Source organism: Crinia signifera, chromosome 8, assembly GCF_055691185.1.
Source record: "Crinia signifera chromosome 8, ASM5569118v1, whole genome shotgun sequence".
NCBI classification, from domain to species: domain Eukaryota; kingdom Metazoa; phylum Chordata; class Amphibia; order Anura; family Myobatrachidae; genus Crinia; species Crinia signifera.
In genome coordinates, this window is record NC_139224.1 from 168,667,388 (window position 1) to 168,690,983 (window position 23,596).

At 48.3% G+C, this 23,596-nt stretch overlaps 1 protein-coding gene across 9 annotated transcripts in view; it reads left to right on the plus strand.

The window, feature by feature from the left end:
* Positions 1-11,095: 11,095 nt before the first annotated feature.
* LRRC7 (leucine rich repeat containing 7) overlaps positions 11,096-23,596 on the plus strand; it is a 281,010-nt gene continuing 268,509 nt past the window's right edge. For 8 of the 9 annotated variants that reach the window (XM_083157731.1, XM_083157733.1, XM_083157728.1 and 5 more), the window contains exon 1: positions 11,097-11,479. Coding sequence is in view for 1 of the 9 variants with exons in the window: in XM_083157730.1 (XP_083013856.1) it covers positions 11,455-11,479 (25 nt within the window). In the remaining 8 variants the exon portion in view is untranslated. Of the gene's footprint in view, positions 11,480-23,596 lie in introns of all 9 variants that reach the window. The other variant, XM_083157737.1, reaches the window with a different exon arrangement.

Genomic DNA, 23,596 nt, shown 5'->3' on the forward strand with positions numbered 1-23,596 from the left:
ATTTGTAATTTGAGGTGAGGGGTAACGATTGATGTGTGAATGTGTGTGTTTTTGAGTAAAATAACACATAGTGAAAATTCATGAATGTTTAATGTTGTTAGATGAAATCATCACACATAACATCAGGGTAGGTATACATAGTACAAATTCGGAACAAACTAATTATGGACATAATTCAGTACATACACACAAACAACACCATGATTTTATTTAAAAGTAACAGCAATATGGGGACACATAGATAGTGATTAAAATGCAACATTAGAACATAATAAATATACATGTAAGGAGGGTTTAAATGTATTTTTATTAGGGTGCTCATTAAGGTAGACAATTGAGGTAATATAAAACAATAATTGAATAACAATTAGAATTTCATTTAACTGTCTTAATCATAGTTGAAAGGGTAGATTAGCAGGTCCATATATGTGAAGGGTATGCCAGCGTGCATGGACGTACGCTCACTCTCACGATCGGTGACATACGCTGAGTTTCCCATTGAAAACAATAGAGACCTGTCCGTGCACGGTGGCGTACGCTCAGATAGCCGCAAGATGTCGGTGGGAAGACGGACGAGAGACGGCCGGAAACGGTGGCGTACGCTCTGTTGTACGCCAGTTGTCTGAGTCTAAGCGGTGATCCGTCCGTGCACGGTGGCGTATGCTCAAGTGTACGCCACTCCCCTTTGTCGGTGTTTGTGACCGTCCGTATGCAGATGTTTTGTGGGTGGACTTTCGCTCAACGGCCGCATACGGGGAACGTACGCTGATACGGAACGTACGTACGTTTGGCCGCCGCAACCAGAATAAGGTCCTATGTTACTATTGTGTAATGGTGCAGAACTAAAAGTCCCAGCAAGCCTTTTACACATTATTTTGGACATAACCATCCATGGTTCAGTCAAATACACCAGCTTCAGTTCTGCAGGGAAAGGTATGTGGTATGCTTTAAAATCCACTACCATTGGATAAAGGACCTTATTCTGGTCCATTTGCATCGACCCGTTGATTCACACAGACGCATTTCAACCCATGTGCAGGGTGTGTGCGGCCATGGCGAACAAACTGTTTGCAGGGTGCTCGCACCCAGTATTTGAATCACTTGAATCACTGTTATACGCCTGCATCTTCGCCATCATTTGATGGGGGTGTTTCCCCCGCAGCCTTCAAATGTATGGTTGTGTTAAACATCCATTAGCAGCCAGTGCGTGCGAACATGTACAGCGAGGGGAGAGGGGGCGGGCGGCCCAGCATACGCCGGGCTGGGTTTGGTGGACTCAACCAGAATAACCCCCAAAATAACTGTGGGCCAGATACACTAAGCTTCAAAAGTGATAAAATGGAGAGTGATAAGCTTAATGCATCTGGCGCTGTGTCCCTAAGCCAACCAGCATTTGTTACCTGCTCACCTTTATGCTATTGCTGGATAAAGTGACTGTAAAGTAAATTCAACCAATCAGTTTCTACTTATTTATTTATTTATCACCTTCTAGAACAGGGCTGGGCAACACCGGCCCTCCAGATGTTTATGAACTACACATCCCAGCATGCCTTGCATTAGTATCAGCATGGCCACATAGCAAAACTAATGCAAAGCATCCTGGGATGTGTAGTTCATCAACATCTGTTGTTTAGGTGTGTGTGCAATAGTATAGTAGGGTGTTTTTGAGTCAGCGGCTCCCCACTGGCGGAGGTCACGACACAGGAAAACAGGAGGCTGGGTAGTGATAGGGCTGTGTGGGCATAAGGGGGACTAAAGAGGAGGGTGGGGGACACTGTGCAGCTTCTGCCAGTGGGTGAGGGTCCAGCGTGGCAGCACAGGATGGTGGCTCTGAGTCAGTGTCTCCTCCTACTGGGTGGGAGTTAGGGTGCATGAGAGCAGGAGGCTGGGCTATGAGGCCTGATAGGGGTATGTGGGCAACACAGCATCAGCGACTCCCCAGTGGTGGAAGTTACGGTTCAGGAGAGCAGGAAGCTGGGTAGTTATGGGGTGTGTGGGCATACGGGGGACTAAAGAGGAGGGTTGGGGACACTGTGCAGCTTCTGCCAGTGGGTGAGGGTCCAGCGTGGCAGCACAGGAGTACAAGACGGTGCCCCTGAGTCAGTGTCTCCTCCTACTGGGTGGGAGTTAGGGTGCATGAGAGCAGGAGGCTGGTTGGTAAAGCATGATAGGGGAATGTGGGCAACACAGGGTGAGCGGGTCCCCACTGGCGGAAGTCACGGGACAGGAGAACAGGAGGCAGGGCAGTGATAGAGGTGTGTGGGCATGAGGGGTAGTAATGTTTTTTTGCTGTTGCAGACTAGGAATGGGCATTGGTGCAGACGCCATCAATGGTTGGCATTGATGGCGATTTTGCACCCTGCCATTGATAGTAGTAACATATTACTTGGATAACCATCGATGGTCATCCATTATATCTGACTGAATAGGCCGTGGGTCAATCACAACTCAGTGGCGGGACTGTCGGGTGTGGGGGGGGGCGGAGCTATGCTCCGTGTCCCGGCACCTTCAAATAATTAGAAACTTGATCGGTTCTCCTTTGCCATCGATGTAGGGAAAACATCTGGTCCTCCCACATCGATGGCAAAAGTATTCAACATCGGCTATAAACCATTGATGATTTGAAATCATTGATGGTCGATGGGCATCCCTAGAACTGGAGGAGGGTGGGGGACAGTATGCAGCTCCCGGCAGTGGGTGAGTGTCTCCTCCCATTGGGAGGGAGTAAGGGGGGTGCATGAGGGCAGGAGGCTGTATAATAGTGCTATGTGGGCAAGACATTGATAAAAGTTGTGGCGCTGGTGCAGAGGACCGTGGGGACACTTCTGGCAGTGGGGGACCACCTAGGGGCGGCACCTGCTTGTGGCGGTACAGGATCCCCCATTCTCATGGGGGTTTGTGAAATGCAGGAGCGGGGTCGCGGGGGTCTGCTGGGGGGGGGATTGCCGGAAAGGGGTCAGGGGGGTCGAAATTGCGGGGGGTGCGGGGAATAGCGGGATGGGGTCCGCAAATTGCGGGAGGGGGCACGGGTGGCCTTGAATTGAGGGAAGGGGGGGTCCGCAAATTGCGGGAGAGGGGTTGTGGGGGTCCGTGAATCACAGGAGGGGGCGGGGGGTCATGAATCACGGGAGGGGGGGTCGTGGGGGGCCGCGAATCGCGGGAGGGGGCGGGGGGTCATGAATCACGGGAGGGGGGGTCGTGGGGGGCCGCGAATCGCGGGAGGGAGGGTGCGGGGGGTCCACGAATCACAGGAGGGGGCGGGGGGTCATGAATCACGGGAGGGGGGGTCGTGGGGGGCCGCGAATCGCGGGAGGGAGGGTGCGGGGGGTGCCATGAATTGTGGGAGGGGAGTCCGGGAATCACGGGAGGGGGTCTGAAAATCGCAGGAGGGGGCGCGGGAGGGGGGGTGTGAATCGCGCGGGGGGTGTCACGGGGGTCGCGAATCGCAGGAGGGGGGCTGAGAATCACAGGAGAGGGGTGTAAATCGCGCGGGGGGTCGCAAATCACAGGAAGGGGCGCGGGAGGTGCTGTGGGGGTCCGTGAATCGCGGGAGGGGGTCCGCAAATCGCGGGAGGGGGGACGCGGGTGTCTGGGGGGGAGGGTTTGCTGGCAGAGGGGGGGGGGAAAGTAATGGTGGATGGTGGCTGTGGAGTAATGGTGGGCTTGTACTGTAGCCCTAGCTGGGTGGGGGAAGGTGATGTCAAGGGGGTGGGGTGTGTAGAACGTTATACACATAGAACACTTTCCCTGGGGGGGCGGGTTTGTGTATCCCGATGGGCGGGAACATTATATACACAGGGGATGAGTGACAGATCTGGCTAAATATATGAGAGATAGATGTTGCTATGGACAACAAGCTAACTTCAATGGAATTCCCATCTTTGTATTGTTGCGTCATGTTAGTTTCTGCGTAAGGTAATAAATTCAGTTGGATCCTGGCAGAGTGATTCTTTGTCTGCAATAAGGGGAGATTCCACCTACATAATATCCCAGGTGCAGTATATACATAGTATCCCAGGTGCAGTATATACATAGTATCCCAGGTGCAGTATATACATAGTATCACAGGTGCAGTATATACATAGTATCACAGGTGCATTATATACATAGTATCACAGGTGCAGTATATACATAGTATCACAGGTGCAGTATATACATAGTATCACAGGTGCAGTATATACATAGTATCACAGGTGCATTATATACATAGTATCACAGGTGCAGTATATTCATAGTATCACAGGTGCAGTATATACACAATATCACAGGTGCATTGTATACATAGTATCACAGGTGCAGTATATACATAGTATCACAGGTGCAGGATATACATAGTATCACAGGTGAAGTATATAAATAGTATCACAGGTGCAGTATATACATAGTATCACAGGTGCAGTATATACATACTATCACAGGTGCAGTATATACATAGTATCACGTGTGCAGTATATACATAGTATCACAGGTGAAGTATATACATAGTATCACAGGTCCAGTATATTCATAGTATCACAGGTGCAGTATATACATAGTATCACAGGTCCAGTATATTCATAGTATCACAGGTACAGTATATACATAGTATCAAAGGTGCAGTATATACATAGTATCACAGGTGCTGTATATACATAGTATCCCAGGTGCAGTATATACATAGTATCACAGGTGCAGTATATTCATAGTATCACAGGTGCAGTATATACATAGTATCACAGGTGCAGTATATACATAGTATCACAGGTGCAGTATATACATAGTATCACAGGTGCATTATATACATAGTATCACAGGTGCAGTATATACATGGTATCACAGGTGCAGGATATTAATGGTTTCACAGGTGCAGTATATTCATAGTATCACAGGTGCAGGATATACATAGTATCACAGGTGAAGTATATAAATAGTATCACAGGTGCAGTATATACATAGTATCACAGGTGCAGTATATACATACTATCACAGGTGCAGTATATACATAGTATCACATGTGCAGTATATACATAGTATCACAGGTGCAGTATATACATAGTATCACAGGTGCAGTATATACATGGTATCACAGGTGCAGGATATTCATAGTATCACAGGTGCAGTATATTCATAGTATCACAGGTGCAGTATATACATACAGTACTATCAAAGGTGCAGTATATACATAGTATCACAGGTGCAGTATATACATAGTATCCCAGGTGCAGTATATACATAGTATCACAGGTGCAGTATATTCATAGTATCACAGGTGCAGTATATACATAGTATCACAGGTGCAGTATATACATAGTATCACAGGTGCAGTATATACATAGTATCACAGGTGAAGTATATACATAGTATCACAGGTGCAGTATATACATAGTATCACAGGTGCAGTATATACATAGTATCACAGGTGCAGTATATTCATAGTATCACAGGTGCAGTATATACATAGTATCACAGGTGCAGTATATTCATAGTATCACAGGTGCAGTATATATATATATATATATATATATATATATATATATATATATATATAGATAGTGACACAGAGTATCACAGGTGCAGTATATACATAGTGACACACAGTATTACAGGTGCAGTATATATATAGTGACACAGAGTATCACAGGTGCAGTATTTACATAGTATCACAGGTGCAGTATATACATAGTGACACAGAGTATCACAGGTGCAATATACACATAGTGACACACAGTATCACAGGTGCAGTGTATACATAGTGACACACAGTATCACCGGTGCAGTATATACATAGTGACACACACAGTATCACAGGTGCGGTATATACATTGTGACACACAGTATCACAGGTGCAGTATATGTGTATATATATATATATATATATATATACTAGGTGATTCATCGCGCCCTACGGGCGCTCTTCACACCGTCGTAGGGGGCTGCGCCCCATTAAAATGACAACAAAATATTCGTAGGAATGAGTGGGCAAGGGTTAGTGGGGTGAGGGTGTTTTGGGGAAGGGGTGTGGCTCAGCGCGTAACGGCGCATACATAGAGGGCCATGCTCCGTGCATCGCAAGGAGAGGCTCCTTTAGGAGGCCTGTCCCTGCGTCCATCAGGTTACACATTGGTGCTGAAAGTCTTGGTTTTACCAAGCAATTATGGGCGTTAATGGGGGCGTTGGTGGTGTGGTGTTGTGGGGTTTTTGAAAGTCTTGCTTTTACAAAGCAATTTTGGGCATTAATGGGGGCGTTGGTGGTGTGGTGTTGTGGGGTGGTGTTATGTAGTGTTATGGATGTTATTGCTGTGCTGTAAGTGTAGGTATGTGTGCATGGGGTGGTATAGAAAGTGTGTGTGTGTTACAATGGGGTGTGAAAAGTACCTTTTATCCGTTGGTGGTATAGATGAGTGGCCTGTTGGTGTCCAAGGCGGGCAATGGTGGCAGGCATGAGCCACAGTAGTTGTGAGCCAGGAGGGGGTGGCAGGCAGCTGGCTCAGGCGGCCGGTGGTGGCATGCATCGGCCAGAGTATGTTTGCGTTAGGAGGGGGTGCCAGGCAGCGGGTGCAGGCAGCCGGTGTTGCCAGGCATCAGCCACAGTAGTTGTGAAGGTGGGTGGTGTGCCAGGCGGCATCTGCAGGCTAGCGGGGTGGCAGGCTGCAGGAGGAAGTGTGAGGCAGCGGGCGCAGGTTAAAGTCTGCTTGCGGGGCTGAGCGCAGGGTTGGCAGCAGGAGGCAGCGGGCGCAGTGTAAAGGCATCTTGCGGGGCTGCGGGCCTCAGCGCAGGGTTTGCAGCAGGAGTCAGCGGGCGCACGGCTTTCTCGGCACAGTGTGTGTGCGAAGCATGTTCCCGCGAGAGTTGTGACGCGACACTGACTGCCCTGAGCGCAGAAGCCGGGGCACAGGGACCGTGCTGGTGGATTTTGGTGCATTGCTTGTTTCAAGGTGTGCGTTATTGCGGGGGTTAGTTGGGCATAGGCTGTGGTGTAGCTAGGTTCCACGGTGCCCGGAGCTAGGGCATGTTTTGGGCCCCCCCCCCATTTGTAATAGGTGGGACCCTTGCGCGGCGGAGGGGACTAACATTATGCCACGCACCGTAATGCCCCCTACACATTAAGCCACACACCGTAATGCACACTACACACTATGCCACAAACTGTACTGCCCAGTACACAATATGCTGCACACTGTGATGCTCATTACACATTATGCCACACATTGTTGAATGTAATGCCCCCAGTGCTTATAAATAATAAATAATGGCAACAGTAGTGCAGCTTTCACAATGCCCCTCAAAAGTGCCACTTACATTTTGTTCCCAGTCCAGCCAGGCCGCCCAACATTTGCTGACTTCACTGCTGCTGTGGTGATGGGAGGAGACCAGAGCAGCTACACAGAGTAGAGATGTGCTGCAGCTGTCTCTTGTGCTCGGTGTGGGGTGGGAGTGGGGGAGAAAAGAGGCAGCTTCCCTGCTGCGTACTGCTGCCAGCAGGGGGGAGGGCATCGTCAGAGGGACGGTGAAGGACGGCAGGAGCAGGGGCAGCGGTGTAGCTAGGTGCCACGGTGCCCGGAGCAAGGTCATATCCCCCCCCCCCCCGGTAATGAATTGGGGGCGTGGCTAACATGTGTTGGCATGTTACATTTGAAATATATGACGCTGTGGCAGAATCTGCTGCGCTATATAAGACGCTGTAACGGAATCTGCTGCGCTATGTAAGACGCTGTAACGGAATCTGCTGCGCTATGTAAGACGCTGTAACGGAATCTGCTGCGCTATATAAGAAACTGTAACGGAATCTGCTGTGCTATATAAGACCCTGTATCATAATCTGCTGCGGTATATAAGACACTGTAACGGAATCTGCTGCGCTATATAACACACTGTAACGGAATCTGCTGCGCTGTATAAGACACTGTAACGGAATCTGCTGCGCTGTATAAGACACTGTAACGGAATCTGCTGCGCTATATAAGACACTGTAACGGAATCTGCTGCGCTATATAAGACCCTGTATCATAATCTGCTGCGGTATATAAGACACTGTAACGGAATCTGCTGCGCTATATAACACACTGTAACGGAATCTGCTGCACTGTATAAGACACTGTAACGGAATCTGCTGCGCTGTATAAGACACTGTAACGGAATCTGCTGCGCTATATAAGACGCTGTAACGGAATCTGCTGCGCTATATAAGACACTGTAACGGAATCTGCTGCGCTATATAAGACACTGTAACGGAATCTGCTGCGCTATATAAGACCCTGTATCATAATCTGCTGCGGTATATAAGACACTGTAACGGAATGTGCTGCGCTATATAAGAGACTGTAACAGAATCTGCTGCGCTATATAAGACACATACATATAAGAGAGATTAACCCCACTCCCACAAATCCCCCAAACCCCATGATTATTTGCATAATTATTTATCTTTAGTAAAAAACTAAAATCCACCTTGAGAAGAGCAGGGTGGCAGCATAAACCAGAGAGACCCAACCCCCCCCCCCCCCCCCGACCCCACCAAACCCCCAGACCCCATGATTATTCCCTTAATTCTTTATTTAAAAAAAAACAAACGAAAAAGTCTACCTTGAGGAGCACAGACACTGTCATTCCTTTTAGTACATCTCCTTATTCCTGCTGCTCAGCGCTGCCCGGGAGCCGGCCCGAGCAGCAGCAGCTTGGTTAGGGACTGGAGTGAGACACGTGACGTGACCCCATCACGTCGCGGCCGGGACCAGGTGAGCTGCCGGGCAGACGGGGCAGGTGCTGGTCAGGGCAGCCACTGGCGCAGGCTGCCCTGCGTGTGTAGGGCAGCAGGACCCTCATTTGCGGAGGGGAGGCGGCGCCCTGCGCCCCAAATCCGCCCTCCCTACGCCTCTGGCAGGGGGCACAGTGCGGGACACGGGAGTCAAAGCTCCGGAGGTGGACTCCCGGCCGACGCATGTCCCAGGGGAGGCAGGGCAGCGCGCACAATTTTGTGTAGTTTGTACATCAAGTGTGCGCCGGGCCCGTCCGCCGCTGTCACTGTTGGGGGCGTGCCCCAACTGCGGAGAACCTGGGCTTCCTTCTGTCACCCGAAGTCTCCCTTGCATTCGCGGCGCACACTGGCTGTATTAGCAGGGCGGGGGAGCCGGCGGCAGAGCTCCGACGCCAGGAGGTACGCCTCTGGGCATAGGTGTGTGGCGTGCAGGGTTCTGTTCTCTTATATATTTGGCTACGATTTTGCTGGCTGGCTGGGTGGTGTGTGACCCCGCCCAGCGTTACAGCCGCAGATGATTGACAGATGTAGCCAAATATATAAGAGATATATAGTGACACACAGTATCACAGGTGCAGTATATACATAGTGACACACAGTACAGGTGCAGTGTATATATATATATATATATATATATATATATATATATATATATAGTGACACACAGTACACACAGTATCACAGGTGCAGTATATACATAGTGATACATAGTATGACAGGTGCAGTATATACATAGTGACACAGAGTATCACAGGTGTAGTATATACACAGTGACGCAGAGTATCACAGGTGCAGTATATACTTAGTGATACATAGTATAACAGGTGCAGTATACACATAGTGACACAGAGTATCACAGGTGTAGTATATACACAGTGACGCAGAGTATCACAGGTGCAGTATATACATAGTGATACACAATATCACAGGTGCTGTATAGGTGCATAGTGACACAGAGTATCACAGGTGCAGTATTTACATAATATCACAGGTGCAGTATATACATAGTGACAGAGTATCAAAGGTATAATATATACATAGTGACACAGAGTATCATAGGTGCAATATACACATAGTGACACAGAGTATCATAGGTGCAGTATACACATAGTGACACAGAGTATCACAGGTGCTGTATTTACATAGTATCACAGGGTATCACATGTGCCGTATATATGTAGTATCACAGGTGCAGTATTACAGGTGTTGTATATACATAGTGACACAGGGTATCACAGGTGCCATATATACATAGTATCACAGGTGCAGTATATACATAGTGACACACAGTATCACAGGTGCCATATATACATAGTATCACAGGTGCAGTATATACATAGTGACACAGAGTATCATAGGTGCAGTATACACATAGTGACACAGAGTATCACAGGTGCAGTATATACATAGTGACACAGGGTATCACATGTGCCGTATATATGTAGTATCACAGGTGCAGTATTACAGGTGTTGTATATACATAGTGACACAGGGTATCACAGGTGCCATATATACGTAGTATCACAGGTGCAGTATATACATAGTGACACATAGTATTACAGGTGCAGTATACACATAGTGACACACAGTATCACAGGTGCCATATATACGTAGTATCACAGGTGCAGTATATACATAGTGATACAGTATTACAGGTGCAGTATACACATAGTGACACACAGTATCACAGGTGCAGTATATATATATATATATATATATATATATATATATATATAGTGACACATAGTATCACAGGTGCCGTGTATATATAGTATCACAGGTGCAGTGTATACATAGTGATACATACAGTAGTATCACAGTAGCAGTATATACAGAGTGATACAGCAGTATCACAGGTGCAGTATATACATAGTGACACAGTATCACAGGCGCAGTATATACATAGTGATACAAAGTATTACAGGTGTAGTGTATACATAGATAGTGATACATAGTATCAAAGGTGCAGTGTATATACGTAGTGATACATAGTATCATAGGTGCAGTATATATAGTGATACATAGTATCACAGGTGCAGTGTATACATAGAGGTACATACAGTAGTATCACAGATGCTGTATATACATAGTATCACAGGTGTTGTATATACATAGTATCACAGGTGCAGTATATACACAGTATCACAGGTGCAGTATATACACCGTGACACACAGCCCAGAATACACATCCCCCCAGCAGATTGGGGCTGCTGAGGACCCGGCTGTCGGAGAGTGAGGGGGGCTGCAGGGAGAGCCGGACATGCGGCAGGAGAGCCCCCACGCAGGAGGAGCCCCCTAGGTGTGTGCGGGCGGTGGGCGGGTGACGTAGCGTTGCGGGGGCGGCTTGGAGCGGGGGCGGTGGAGGGGCTGCACAGGATCTGAGCATTGCATGAGCCCGGCGGGAGGACGCTGCTGCTGCTGCCGCTGCCCGGGCACTGCCTGACCCCTGCCAGCCGGGCACACATGTACTGCAGCCCGGGCACCTGGATGGAGGTGGCAGAGGATGAGTGCCCACTCCCTGCTGTGTAGGGGCTGCCCGGAGCGGGTGTCATGTCTTACTGTGGAGCTCGCCTGATCCCCAGCCCGATCCTCTGCCTGATGGGGGCCAGCCCGTGGTTACACCTGAAGGACACCGTGTAGATACACCCCTGGAGCCGGTGACCCTACCCACCCTGCGGACCACCAGACCACTAGGACTAGCAGAGCTGCTCCGGGCACTAATGGGCAATCTATCATCCCTCCAATGTGAGTATGCAGAGGGTTCAAGTGTTTGTGGGGGGTGATGTCCAGGGGGCCACACATTGCCCTTGGTGGCCCCTGGGAGAGATATGCCTCAGACTCTGCTTGCACGCCATTGCATTATTCCATTTGAATGTGATATCCAGGGGCCACACATTGCAGTACACGCACCCCCTGTGGCCCCTGAGAGAGATATGGTGCAGACTCTGCATTCACTCTGTTGCATTTGATTGTGGTGTCCAGGGGCCACACATTGCAGTACAGGCACCCCCGTGGCCCCTGAGATAAGATGTGCTGCAGACGCTCCATGTCCTCTGTGATTATTGTACTATTGCATGATGAGCAGTCAGGGTCTGTTGGCTATCATGGCATATCAGGGCTTTGTGTCTGATGCTGTGTGAGCATACTGTCTCTTGGTCTGGCTGGAGATGTACAGGATGTTACTGGTGTCGGAGTTCCAGGTTTATAAAGCCAGGAGCTGTCCAGCCAGCAGTGCTGAACCAGGAGCTGTCCAGCCATAGGTGCTGAACCAGGAGTTGTCCAGCCATAGGTGCTGAACCAGGAGCTGTCCAGCCATAGATGCTGAACCAGGAGCTGTCCAGCCAGAGGTGCTGAACCAGGAGCTGTCCAGCCAGAGGTGCTGAACCAGGAGCTGTCCAGCCAGAGGTGCTGAACCAGGAGCTGTCCAGCCAGAGGTGCTGAACCATGAGCTGTAAATGCATAGGTGCTGAACCAGGAGCTGTCCAGGCATAGGTGCTTAAACAGAGATGGCGGAAATCCCCTGTATGGATATGGTGCTATAACCGTGTGGGGTACTGTGGCAAAGAACCCTTATTATGCCCCATCCACAGTATATGCTATACTGGTCATACTGGTGCTTCCAATGCTTAGGATAGGGATTGCACCTCTGAGATGATCTCATTCCTCTCATACATCTGGGCTGAGGATCCCCCCACACCATATGGAACAGACACTGAGATTCTGCCTCTGAGAGGAGAGTTCAGGCAGTTTATGTCTGCTGACAGCTAATTGATGGCTATTGGTCTGGGGCTATGATGAAAACAATCCCCCCCCCCCCCCTCTATTTCAATAAACTGTATAGTAATTCCTGCAACCATCAGCTCAGATCCTTTCCCTGTACCCTCTCTATCTCTTACCACACTACTGCTTCATCTAGCACAAAGATACACGCCGCTTCCTAACTCCCATAAGGCCTTTGTGTCTAAATTTGGAATACGGATTTGGGCAATCAATGTGTACGCCAAGCGGTGATCAATCTTGGGTTTCTGTAAGGCAGCACTGCATACACATTCTGTCTATTGGAATTTCAAGTCCATATGGGGGAGTTGTGTAATAACATAATGGTTAGAACGCCTCTCTCAAGTATACACAGCTGAGAAAAAGATTTACATAGTGATTTATCTGCTAGATTATTGAGTTGAGCTTTACAGAGATGGTATACGCAAACTATCTAATGTACAATCTATAGAATGCCATGCGGAATACGGATAGATGGTTAATGTTGACCGAGGTTTTGCACCGTTGCTTTTTACTATATACTATTTTTTGGGATGTGTTGTCTTAACCTTTTGATATGATGAGAACTTAGTTATGCCCAAAACCCTGTAAGGAGGGAGCCTCCTAACTCACAGAAGAAAATACCAACTTCCACGCAGCCCACACACAGTATTTTGATGAGAATGGGATTGGAGCTGAACTCTTATGTAGGGTACACACCAGGACGACCCTCTCACGATGCACATTGTGAGCGGGTCGTCAGTGGCTCGTCCGACCCGCTCACGGTGACGCGGGGGGGCACGACCCGCTCATGATGTGCACCGTGAGCGGGTCCGATCCGATGGCGACCCGCACCCGGCTGTATGGTCGTCATTGAGATCCTACCTGCAGCAGGTAGGATCTCAATAACGATCGACCGACCCGCTGGACCACGCATCGGATCGGTATCGGTCCACACCAGAACAGAAAAGGGCCCAATCAGCACACAATCTACATCCAATTGGTCGGAATTGGATCTAGATTGAGGGGATCGGGCCCTAGTCGTCCTGGTGTGTACCCAGCATTAGGAAAATATTCACCAGTATTATTATGATTCCATTTTATTTATAAGGTGCCACAAGTGGTTGGCAGCGACGCACATATGACACACAGAATAAATACATGGTACAAAGAACTAAACATAACAACACCTGGAAAACTATAAAAGAGCACAGGTAACAATTAGCAGAACAATTATTTGGGGCAAGAAATCGTCCCAAATCCGATGTGTTTGGTATCCCCCTTGGGTCCGATGCACAGTCCATTGTACATCAGACCTGAGGTGGAAGTCGGACCTGCTGCCCATCTGACCTCCGACTCGGCCCCCCTCCCGGCAACGGGGAGCAGGGTTGCATGCAATATACAGTATCGCATGTGAAAGGATCGCATGCAATATATCTCATGCAATCCAGCTCAATGGGTCGGATGGCCCATACACTGCTGCAATACATTGCAGTACTGGATGGACACCTTTAGTCCAGAATACAGCTGAGATGTAAGGAAGCGAAGGAGGTGCCCGTGTACTGTTATGGTTTGAGAACAGGAGGGAAGGAGGCCCTGCTCCAAGGAGTTCACAATCTAGAGGGGGCAGACAGGTGACATGAAGTGTAGGCAAGGAGGCCTGAAGGCAGGAAGTAAGCAAGGCTGGAATTGCCAGGACATGAGGTAGCAGGTAGGGAGAGCGGCCTCTGTACTAGGATATGCTTTGATGAACAGTTGGGTGTCCAGTGCCTGTTTGAAGCTTTACAAGACCGGAGATAGTCTAATCAAGTGAAGGATCTCATTCTGGTGACAAGGTGGGTGAAATCTTGGATAAGCGCATGGAATGCAATGGCTGAGGCCAAAGCATTAGCTGACGGGAGGTGGCAGGAGGGAGGACTGTGTGTAGGGAAATGAGGTTGGAGATGTAGGAAAGTGGGGGAGTTGGAATCTAACAGCCTTTCCCCCCTCTGTCCTAAAATATATATATATATATATATATATATATATATATATATATATATATTCCAATAGCTAAGGTATCCTTTCCCTTAACAAACCAGCTATCAAAATGAGATTGAGCAAGGTCTAAAAAAAGAGAATTTCACTTCTATCCATTTATGATATCCCATTCATTTGGGTAAGGGTTATCTTAGCCATTGGAATATATAATTATATCTTGTATTCCGAACATTTTCCTAAGAGGTTAGCGTCAATCCTGCTCTCATCAAAATACTGCATGTGCATTGTATTGTATCCTTACGTCTTTGCATTGATTGTAAGGTCAAAAATCATTAAAAGGGATCAGAAATATTGGTCAGTAGCAATGTTTCCTGTAATCCTGGAATCAGGCTAATTGGAAGAATTTAGACGTCTTCATTGACAGAGACACATCTCCAATAACTGTTGTATCAAAGTGTTTTCAATACGGGTCAATAATTGCATAGACTACTGTAATGGAATCCTTATTGCCACCCTCAATGTAATGTTTGTTGTTGACTTTTATATAGGGTTCAATGATTTATGCATTTTGAATAAGACTTTTGCGGACAGCTGTTGCATCTAGACTTATCTTGCAATTTGAGTTCGGTAACCTTCATCCGGTACATTGCCAATGTATTAAAGCACACCAGGCCGATCATCCAAGACGACACTCCCACGCAAAGAACATATTTGGTGGGAATTTTACTGTTGAAAAGCGATGTGGCGGCCTGGGGGGTCTTGAGACGCTGAAAGCTGTTGATGACAATGCTTTGGCCTCCACTGTGTTCTCCAGATTACCGTATATGTGTGGGCTGGTGCACGCACAGAAATTCCCTATTGAATTACCAGTTAAGCAGGTCTTCGTTGGACATTCCCAAGTCCCCAAGCATGCTCAAAAGAACAGAGCCCCCCATAGATTTATCATGGGCCCCATAGATGCTGCGTTCATATCCCAGCTGCAAATAACAATGCGTTGTGAAGCCTTTGCCCTCATTGTTCCAGGAGAGTTTCCGGTTTTTGTCACTGGAATAATTTTCATTTGTTTCCTTGGAATCTGGTAAGACAGAAGATGTAGCGGAGCGAGGTTACTGCAGTATAAATGATTTGCTGCATATGGAGTTTACAGAGAGAGGTTTCCTGCCTTTAATAATAATAATATTGAACTGTGGATAGGGTGTCATGGGTCTCTGCTATTAAACATGGGAGCTGTTCATCCTCTACCGTCTTTATACTCTAACTTTTCTGTTCATCCACAGAAGACTGAGGGCCCTATTCAAACCTGATCGCTGCTGTGTGCCCGATTATCGATACACTGTGCATGCATACGGAACACAATGCAAGTTTGTGACGCCTGCTAGCAAACAAATCTTGCCAATGTTTTTCTTTGCTAGCCATTCCCATGTTGATTGACAGGAACCCAACGCCTGGGGGTGGGAACCGGCCGTTTAGTGAGAGTGCTAAGAAAATTGCAGGCGTGCCAGAAAATAATGCTATACGTGCCTAGGACAACCCAGGCATGCCCAAGTGTCTTAGCAGAGGGTGCGTGGCATCAGATCCTGGACGGATAAGCCTGTATTTATCACAGCCTCTGAGTTAGTCTATGTGTACTCTGAGCCGGCTATTAGTGGTGCCCAGTGGAAAAATCCTTCGATGTTGAGGGTATTACAAATGGTTTTGGAGATTTTTGCTCAGCTACGAATACTTCGTTAGCCATACATATTTATTCGCACAGCGTGCACATTAATTCACAAGGCGGGATTTCCAAATCATTTTATAGGTGTGTAGCCTAACCCTAAAAGTTATACTGAAGAATATGGCAAATGCGGATGGCGCAACTGCCCATGGTTCAAATATAAAGGTGGTTCGGGCAGAGCTGGGATAAGATCTCCTGGGGCCCTAGTCAATATAAAGGTGTGGGCGTACCTCTCATTACACCTGTGAGCAACATAACATTGGGTTATAGACAATCTGTTCCCCTCAGTTCCGCTGTGCTGTAGGTGGAAGCGTACGTTGCCTAGTTGATTATCCAGATATTGGCTGGAGGTATAGGGAAATTAATATTTTACGTACATTTGGTTAAAGTTGAGGCCTACAGCCGTCCATTGTCTTCCTTGCTCTATCATTTCTAGCTACGGATGTGTTGGAAGGTTTTGATTTCTGTTACCATCCAGCCAATTCAGCGGTGCCAGTAAAATGTGCAGCGTGACAAGCGATACTTACAAAAACATGTATTGTGAGAGTTTTAGGTGCTGGCCCATGGCTCACAATGACCAGGTGGTACATTAGGAGGGGACAAAGAGCAGAGTATATTAATGATGGTTAATATATATGGTTTAAGTATTTTTGTGTTTACTTGTGTTTGGCCTACTTTCAAATAATTACTGGCGTATCTTCCTGCAGCATAACCAGTGACTATGGGGGTTATTCTGGTTGGTTTGCTCAGATTCGAATTTGCATCCTTGGGGAAGGTGGTGCGCCGACCAACCATTCGCAGGACATGTACGTTCGCACTAGACATTCATTCGCAGCCTGCGGGGGAACACCCACTTCATTTGATTGTCGCCGTCCATCGAATGATGCGGAACGCGCACGCGGATCTAAGGTTGCTCAGAGCAAGGATGGGTGCGAAACCAATGAACAGTGTGTTCGCCGTGGCCGCATGCACCCAGTACATGCACATGTGCAAAGAGAATACATTCTCTCCATGCGAACGCACGCGGCCGTGCCAATAGGCCTGAATAATGTCCTATGTCAGAACTACCATATATCAGACTATGATTGTGGGCGATGCTAACGCTCCTTGACCTTTATGCTCTACCACTGGCCAATCACATTGATATGGGATTTTTGCGGCTTGGGTCAAATAGTCCTCACTAGGGTGCGGTTGTGCACTAGTGGTAAAGGGCCGCTGGAGGATGATCGAGGACCATGTGGGGCTTCCCGGAGTGGTGGAAAAGATTCGCTGTAGAGAAAGGTGTTTGTTTCCCAACTGATGTTTTCAGCCTTATAGAGGGTTAATCTTGTGCCAGTGATACTCTACTTAGAGGTCTGCTCACAATGCCACGGGTGCACAACGGGTGCACAACCGCATCCTAGTGAGGACTATTGGGCCCAAGCCGGAAAAATCCCATATCAAATCAATGGTGAGACTCTTTAAGCTGTTATTTGAACCATTCAGCCGCTTATAATAGAGGACTCAATTTAAGCAACATATCCCCCCTTTGTTCCTTAAAAGCTGCTCCAACAAATCACAATTTGTTTTATGAATTGCTTTTTATTATTGCAAATTTTAATAAATCTGTTATTCTTTTAGGCAATCCCACGTAATTTTATTGTATTTGTATCTAAATAGCGCTGCTTCATGTACGTTTGTTTCCTTGTCAATTGTTTTAGAGGTTCCCTATAAACCTCACCCACGCAGCAGCTCACCTAACTGAAACACCTCACATCAGCGCCTAGTTCCTTCCTTCACCTTGGTAAAAAAAACTTTTTGCAGCATTCTGTAGGTGCCTCCACGCTTGCAGCCAAAGAGTGAATGGCTGGAGCTATCCATCCAATCAGGGTGCTGACAGCCATTCACTTTATGGAAGCATGTGAGAGGATAGGGCAGGAGCAGCTTGTTATGTTTTTAAAACTGGTTCCAGTGAATGGATATTAAGGGGCCACAATGCATTGCTTTGGCCGGGTCTGCGATGCTTTCAGGATGGCCCTGCATGCCCGAATGCATATATGCTTAACGAGTAGTAAAATCCAGTATTTGGAATTAATGTAATTTTATTGTTGCATTAATGAGTTGAATAATATATGTTTAAAGTAACTGGAGCGTTCACATTTAAATGAATATGTCCATCATGATTTTTTTTTCTTATTAGCTCTTCTCTACCAAGGCATAAATTAGTGGACAGATTATGCAGCAGAAATACACAATGTGGTGTAGTCAAACAAAGGGGAGGGGCCAGTGATGTCACAGCAGCTCAGCTGACTGCAGTCTCGTTTTTGACCTGCCTGAGATCCTACAGGGAAAATGTTAGAGGGCTTCAGCTTTTTGTTGGTTTAATGCTGAAGTAATACGTAACGTTTTAGCATGGAACACTGTATTCACCTTCCATTAAGCGGTCCTTTACTGTTATCATCATAACCATTGTGATCAAGGCCTGTAAAAGCTTTTTCTGGTACATGCAAATTATTTGGTTCGGAAATATTAAAATCAGGCTTCCGTGTGTTTCCCTCTGCGGTGACCTTAGGTGGAACAGTTCTAAATTATAAAAGGTGGGATTATAGTAAGCCTCTACTTAATTTCATATACCAATTTCCCCATTTATAAATGTAATAGAATTAAACAGGCCATGTCAGTAAGGTTGGCACATTCTGGTGGGGGCCTGATTCAGACCATATCGCAGCCCAGCGATCAGTTAGCCACCGCCCTGGCACAGTGAAATCCCGCCCCGCATGTAGCGGCTGTGTAAGCCAAGACATACTCAGCGCTGTGATGGCTGTTGGAGGATGTGCTGACGTCAGTGTTCCTCCCTCCCAACGGCCGGGATCCACTTGCTTTTTTCAGCGGCACTCCAGGAATACACCAGGGTGCTGCCCACAAACAACCGCCGCCTGTCACTCATCTTGCAAATGGCCAGCGACGTCACATCAAGTCACATATATGTCCGGTCTTAGGGGTAAATTCACTAAAGCTTTTAAAAATGAAAACAGGTGATGTTGCTCTTAGCAACCATCAGATTCTGGATATCCTTTCTCTATTGCATTCTAGAAAAATATAGACAGACTCTGACTGGTTGCTAAGGGCAACATGACTCTCTTTTTTTATTTTTTGAAACTTTATTAAATGTACCCCTTACATTGTAACCCTGCTGTCCAGGCCGCACTGATATGAATAGAAAAGTTGGGGAAGTATATATATATATGATAGGATGGTTCGAAGAAACATAGGGGGTGATTCAGCATGGCTCGCTAAGCAGCTTAAATGAGCTTCTTACCCAGTGCTGAAATGCCGCCCGCTGGGCGAGCGAACACTCTCCCCCTCTGCGAATATCCGCCCCAGCGAACACTCTCCCCCTCTGCGAATATCCGCCCCAGCGAACACTCTCCCCCTCTGCGAATATCCGCCACAGCGAACACTCTCCCTCCGCGAATATCCGCCCCAGCGAACACAACTCCCCTTCTGCGAATATCCGCCCCAGCGAACACTCTCCCCCTCTGCGAATATCCCCAGCAACTAACACAACTCCCCTTCTGCAAATATCCCCCGCAGCGAACACAACTCCCCCTCTGCGAATATCCCCCGCAGCGAACACAACTCCCCTTCTGCGAATATCCGCCCCAGCGAACACTCTCCCCCTCTGCGAATATCCCCCGCAGCGAACACAACTCCCCTTCTGCGAATATCCGCCCCAGCGAACACTCTCCCCCTCTGCGAATATCCCCCGCAGCGAACACAACTCCCCTTCTGCGAATATCCCCTGCAGCGAACACTCTCCCCCTCTGCGAATATCCGCCCCAGCGAACACTCTCCCCCTCTGCAAATATCCGCCCCAGCGAACACTCTCCCCCTCTGCGAATATCCCCCGCAGCGAACACAACTCCCCTTCTGCGAATATCCGCCCCAGCGAACACTCTCCCCCTCTGCGAATATCCCCCGCAGTGAACACAACTCCCCTTCTGCGAATATCCGCCCCAGCGAAACCCTCTCCCCCTCTGCGAATATCCGCCCCAGCGAACACTCTCCCCCTCTGCGAATATCCGCCCCAGCGAACACTCTCCCCCTCTGCGAATATCCGCCACAGCGAACACTCTCCCTCCGCGAATATCCGCCCCAGCGAACACAACTCCCCTTCTGCGAATATCCGCCCCAGCGAACACTCTCCCCCTCTGCGAATATCCCCAGCAACTAACACAACTCCCCTTCTGCAAATATCCCCCGCAGCGAACACAACTCCCCCTCTGCGAATATCCCCCGCAGCGAACACAACTCCCCTTCTGCGAATATCCGCCCCAGCGAACACTCTCCCCCTCTGCGAATATCCCCCGCAGCGAACACAACTCCCCTTCTGCGAATATCCGCCCCAGCGAACACTCTCCCCCTCTGCGAATATCCCCCGCAGCGAACACAACTCCCCTTCTGCGAATATCCCCCGCAGCGAACACTCTCCCCCTCTGCGAATATCCGCCCCAGCGAACACTCTCCCCCTCTGCAAATATCCGCCCCAGCGAACACTCTCCCCCTCTGCGAATATCCCCCGCAGCGAACACAACTCCCCTTCTGCGAATATCCGCCCCAGCGAACACTCTCCCCCTCTGCGAATATCCCCCGCAGTGAACACAACTCCCCTTCTGCGAATATCCGCCCCAGCGAAACCCTCTCCCCCTCTGCGAATATCCCCCGCAGCGAACACAACTCCCCCTCTGCGAATATCCCCCGCAGCGAACACAACTCCCCCTCTGCGAATATCCCCCGCAGCGAACACAACTCCCCTTCTGCGAATATCCGCCCCAGCATGCGAACGGATGTATATGGACACGCCCAGGAAACGTGGGTCTGCCTACTGCCCCCCCCCCCATGTGTGAACATCTCAGCGACTATGATAGCCGCTGAAGGCGTTTATACAGCGGCCCTGCACATGCGTATATTCCCCCAAACACATACGCAGAGCCGCTCCATCGGCCCCCGACACGAATACGCTGGGGAATGATCCTTGTTGTATCAGGCCCATGGTACCCGGGAGTTTGTTATTGTCGACCAACCACAACAATCTGATGACTTCCACGTCGGGTACGGAGGGCAGTATTATCCGCCTGATGTTCTAGAACAATTATACAGTTGGCTTTCTCAACCTGTTAATTGGTCTGTTTCTAAAGGGTGTGATCAAAGGGTGACCAGTCATTAGGTTGACCCCAAAAGGTTAACATGTATAAGGTCAACATGGAAATAGTCGACACATGAAAAGGTTGACATGCATTTTTGGGGGGGTCAGTTTGTAATTTAAGCACGTGTAGAATCATAGTCCATGTGGAAATTAAAAAAATGGAAAATAATCTTGAAAAATGCATGTCGTCCTTTCATACGCCGACCATTACCGTGTCGCTTGTGTTGACCTATTGTCCATGTCAACCTAATGCATATGGACCAACAGTGGTGGATCTATTGACTGTCGACGTTATGCATGTCGACCCAAGGTCCGGACAGCGGTGCTGAATGCCCGACTTTGCACTATAGCGTTTGTGGGGCTGATGTACTAAGCCGGATAGTGGAGAGAGAGAGATAAAGTAAAAACCAATCAGCTCCTAACTGTCATTTGTAAGCATGGCCTGCGATGTGGTTGTTATGAGCTGATTGGCTGGTACTTTATCCCTCCCTACTTTACCTCTCTCTTCAGGATCATGTGGTGCCGACCGGAGGAGGAGAAATCCTTTGATGGTAAGTAACCACTGAAGGATTTCTCCTCTGTGCGGGGGATAGGGAACCGATGTGTAACCGTACACACCCGCTCACAGCCCTGCACATGGGTTCATGTGGAGGGGGCGGCATGCATTCGGTGTGGTGGCGTTAACCTGCTCGCTGGGCCAGTGAGCAGGTCTGAATCGGGCCTCTAGTTTCTTCCTTTATCCCCTAATTGCATCAACCCAATGACTCTATTCTATAATTGGGTGGGAAGAAGTGTTTTGTATCAGGTGGAGCGACTCATCTTTTAAGCTTGAACTGGCCCGCAGTATTGAATGCTTCCTGGGGCTCATGGTGACCTTAATCCACCACTAACATGGGATCAGCATTTACCCAGATCGCTATGAGGAACGTGTGCCCTATGGGCCTTATTCTGGTTGGATCGGACGGATGCGTATTTGCGGACAGGAACCGAGTGTTCTTAGCCCCGCCTTCCGTACGGATTGCTCACACCGTCCGAATGCAGTAAGATGCCGACCGAACGGACCGCGAGTGGATGTTTCATGTGAACAACTCCCCCATCTGTGGGAACCTCCCCCATCATTCGATGGTCGCCGACTATCGAATGATGGACCGAGTGCTCAGACAGCACCGAGTGCTCCAGACCACTCGGACATGTTTCCGTATGAAAGCAGGGATATGGGCGGGCAGCTGGCATCCGGCTATGTCATATGTCCGCCCCCCACATGTGCTTCACGGCCGGATTACCATACATACACCCAGCGTTTTCATGGGAACGCCCATGAAACGCGGGACGTACGCATATGGTAATGAGCCCAAACAGCCCTTTACGCCCTTCTCCACCCCCTGCTCGGATGGTTCCGTACGATCATTTTCTGCACGGACCTCACGCCGTGTTCGGACGTGTGAGGCGTTCGCACATGTGCAGATACACCTCTGCACATGCGCAAATACCAACCATCGGCCGTCCATACGCATTCGGAGCCATCCGACTCAACCAGAATAATGCCCTATGTGACCACCACAGGAGAACTTGGTCTGCCCTTGGGGAAAAAGGAGTCACTTGAGGAAATAAGTCAGGAAGCTATGAAATAAAAACTGTCACCACCATAGGCCCAAGGAAGCTTAATTATAATAATCTCTCTCTCTCTCTCTCTTTCTCCCTTGTCAATCACACGTCTCCATATCCATCTGTTCTCCAAGTCATAGTTTTGATGGTGCAAAACAAAAAACCTAATGTATAACATGATCTATAATGTATCTGACATGGTTCGTATTTTCCAGTGGATGCTCTCTGCGGGCAAAGAAACCTTTTCTAGTGGAAGCAAAGCTTAATTGACAATGCAGCCGGTGTGTTTACGCTTTATAAATAACCGTCTGTGTTACCGCGTGGACACACTCACAGCATTTGTCACTTCTAGGCGCCAGAAGAGGACTAACAGCGACGGAACGCATCAATACGGAACCTCAGTGTTCCTCTTGTGTATGGCGTCTGCCTTTGTATACTGATAATTAGCATATTGGAAGTGTTATCATTCTTTGCTTATGACGTTCCAGCATTATTAGAGATGGTTGAACGCTGTACATTAGTTTTCAGTTTTAATCACTTACTACCTGTAGTATAATTACCAGACCTACAGATATTGCGAACTACAACCATCCTGCACCAAAGCCGCATGGACACATGAGCT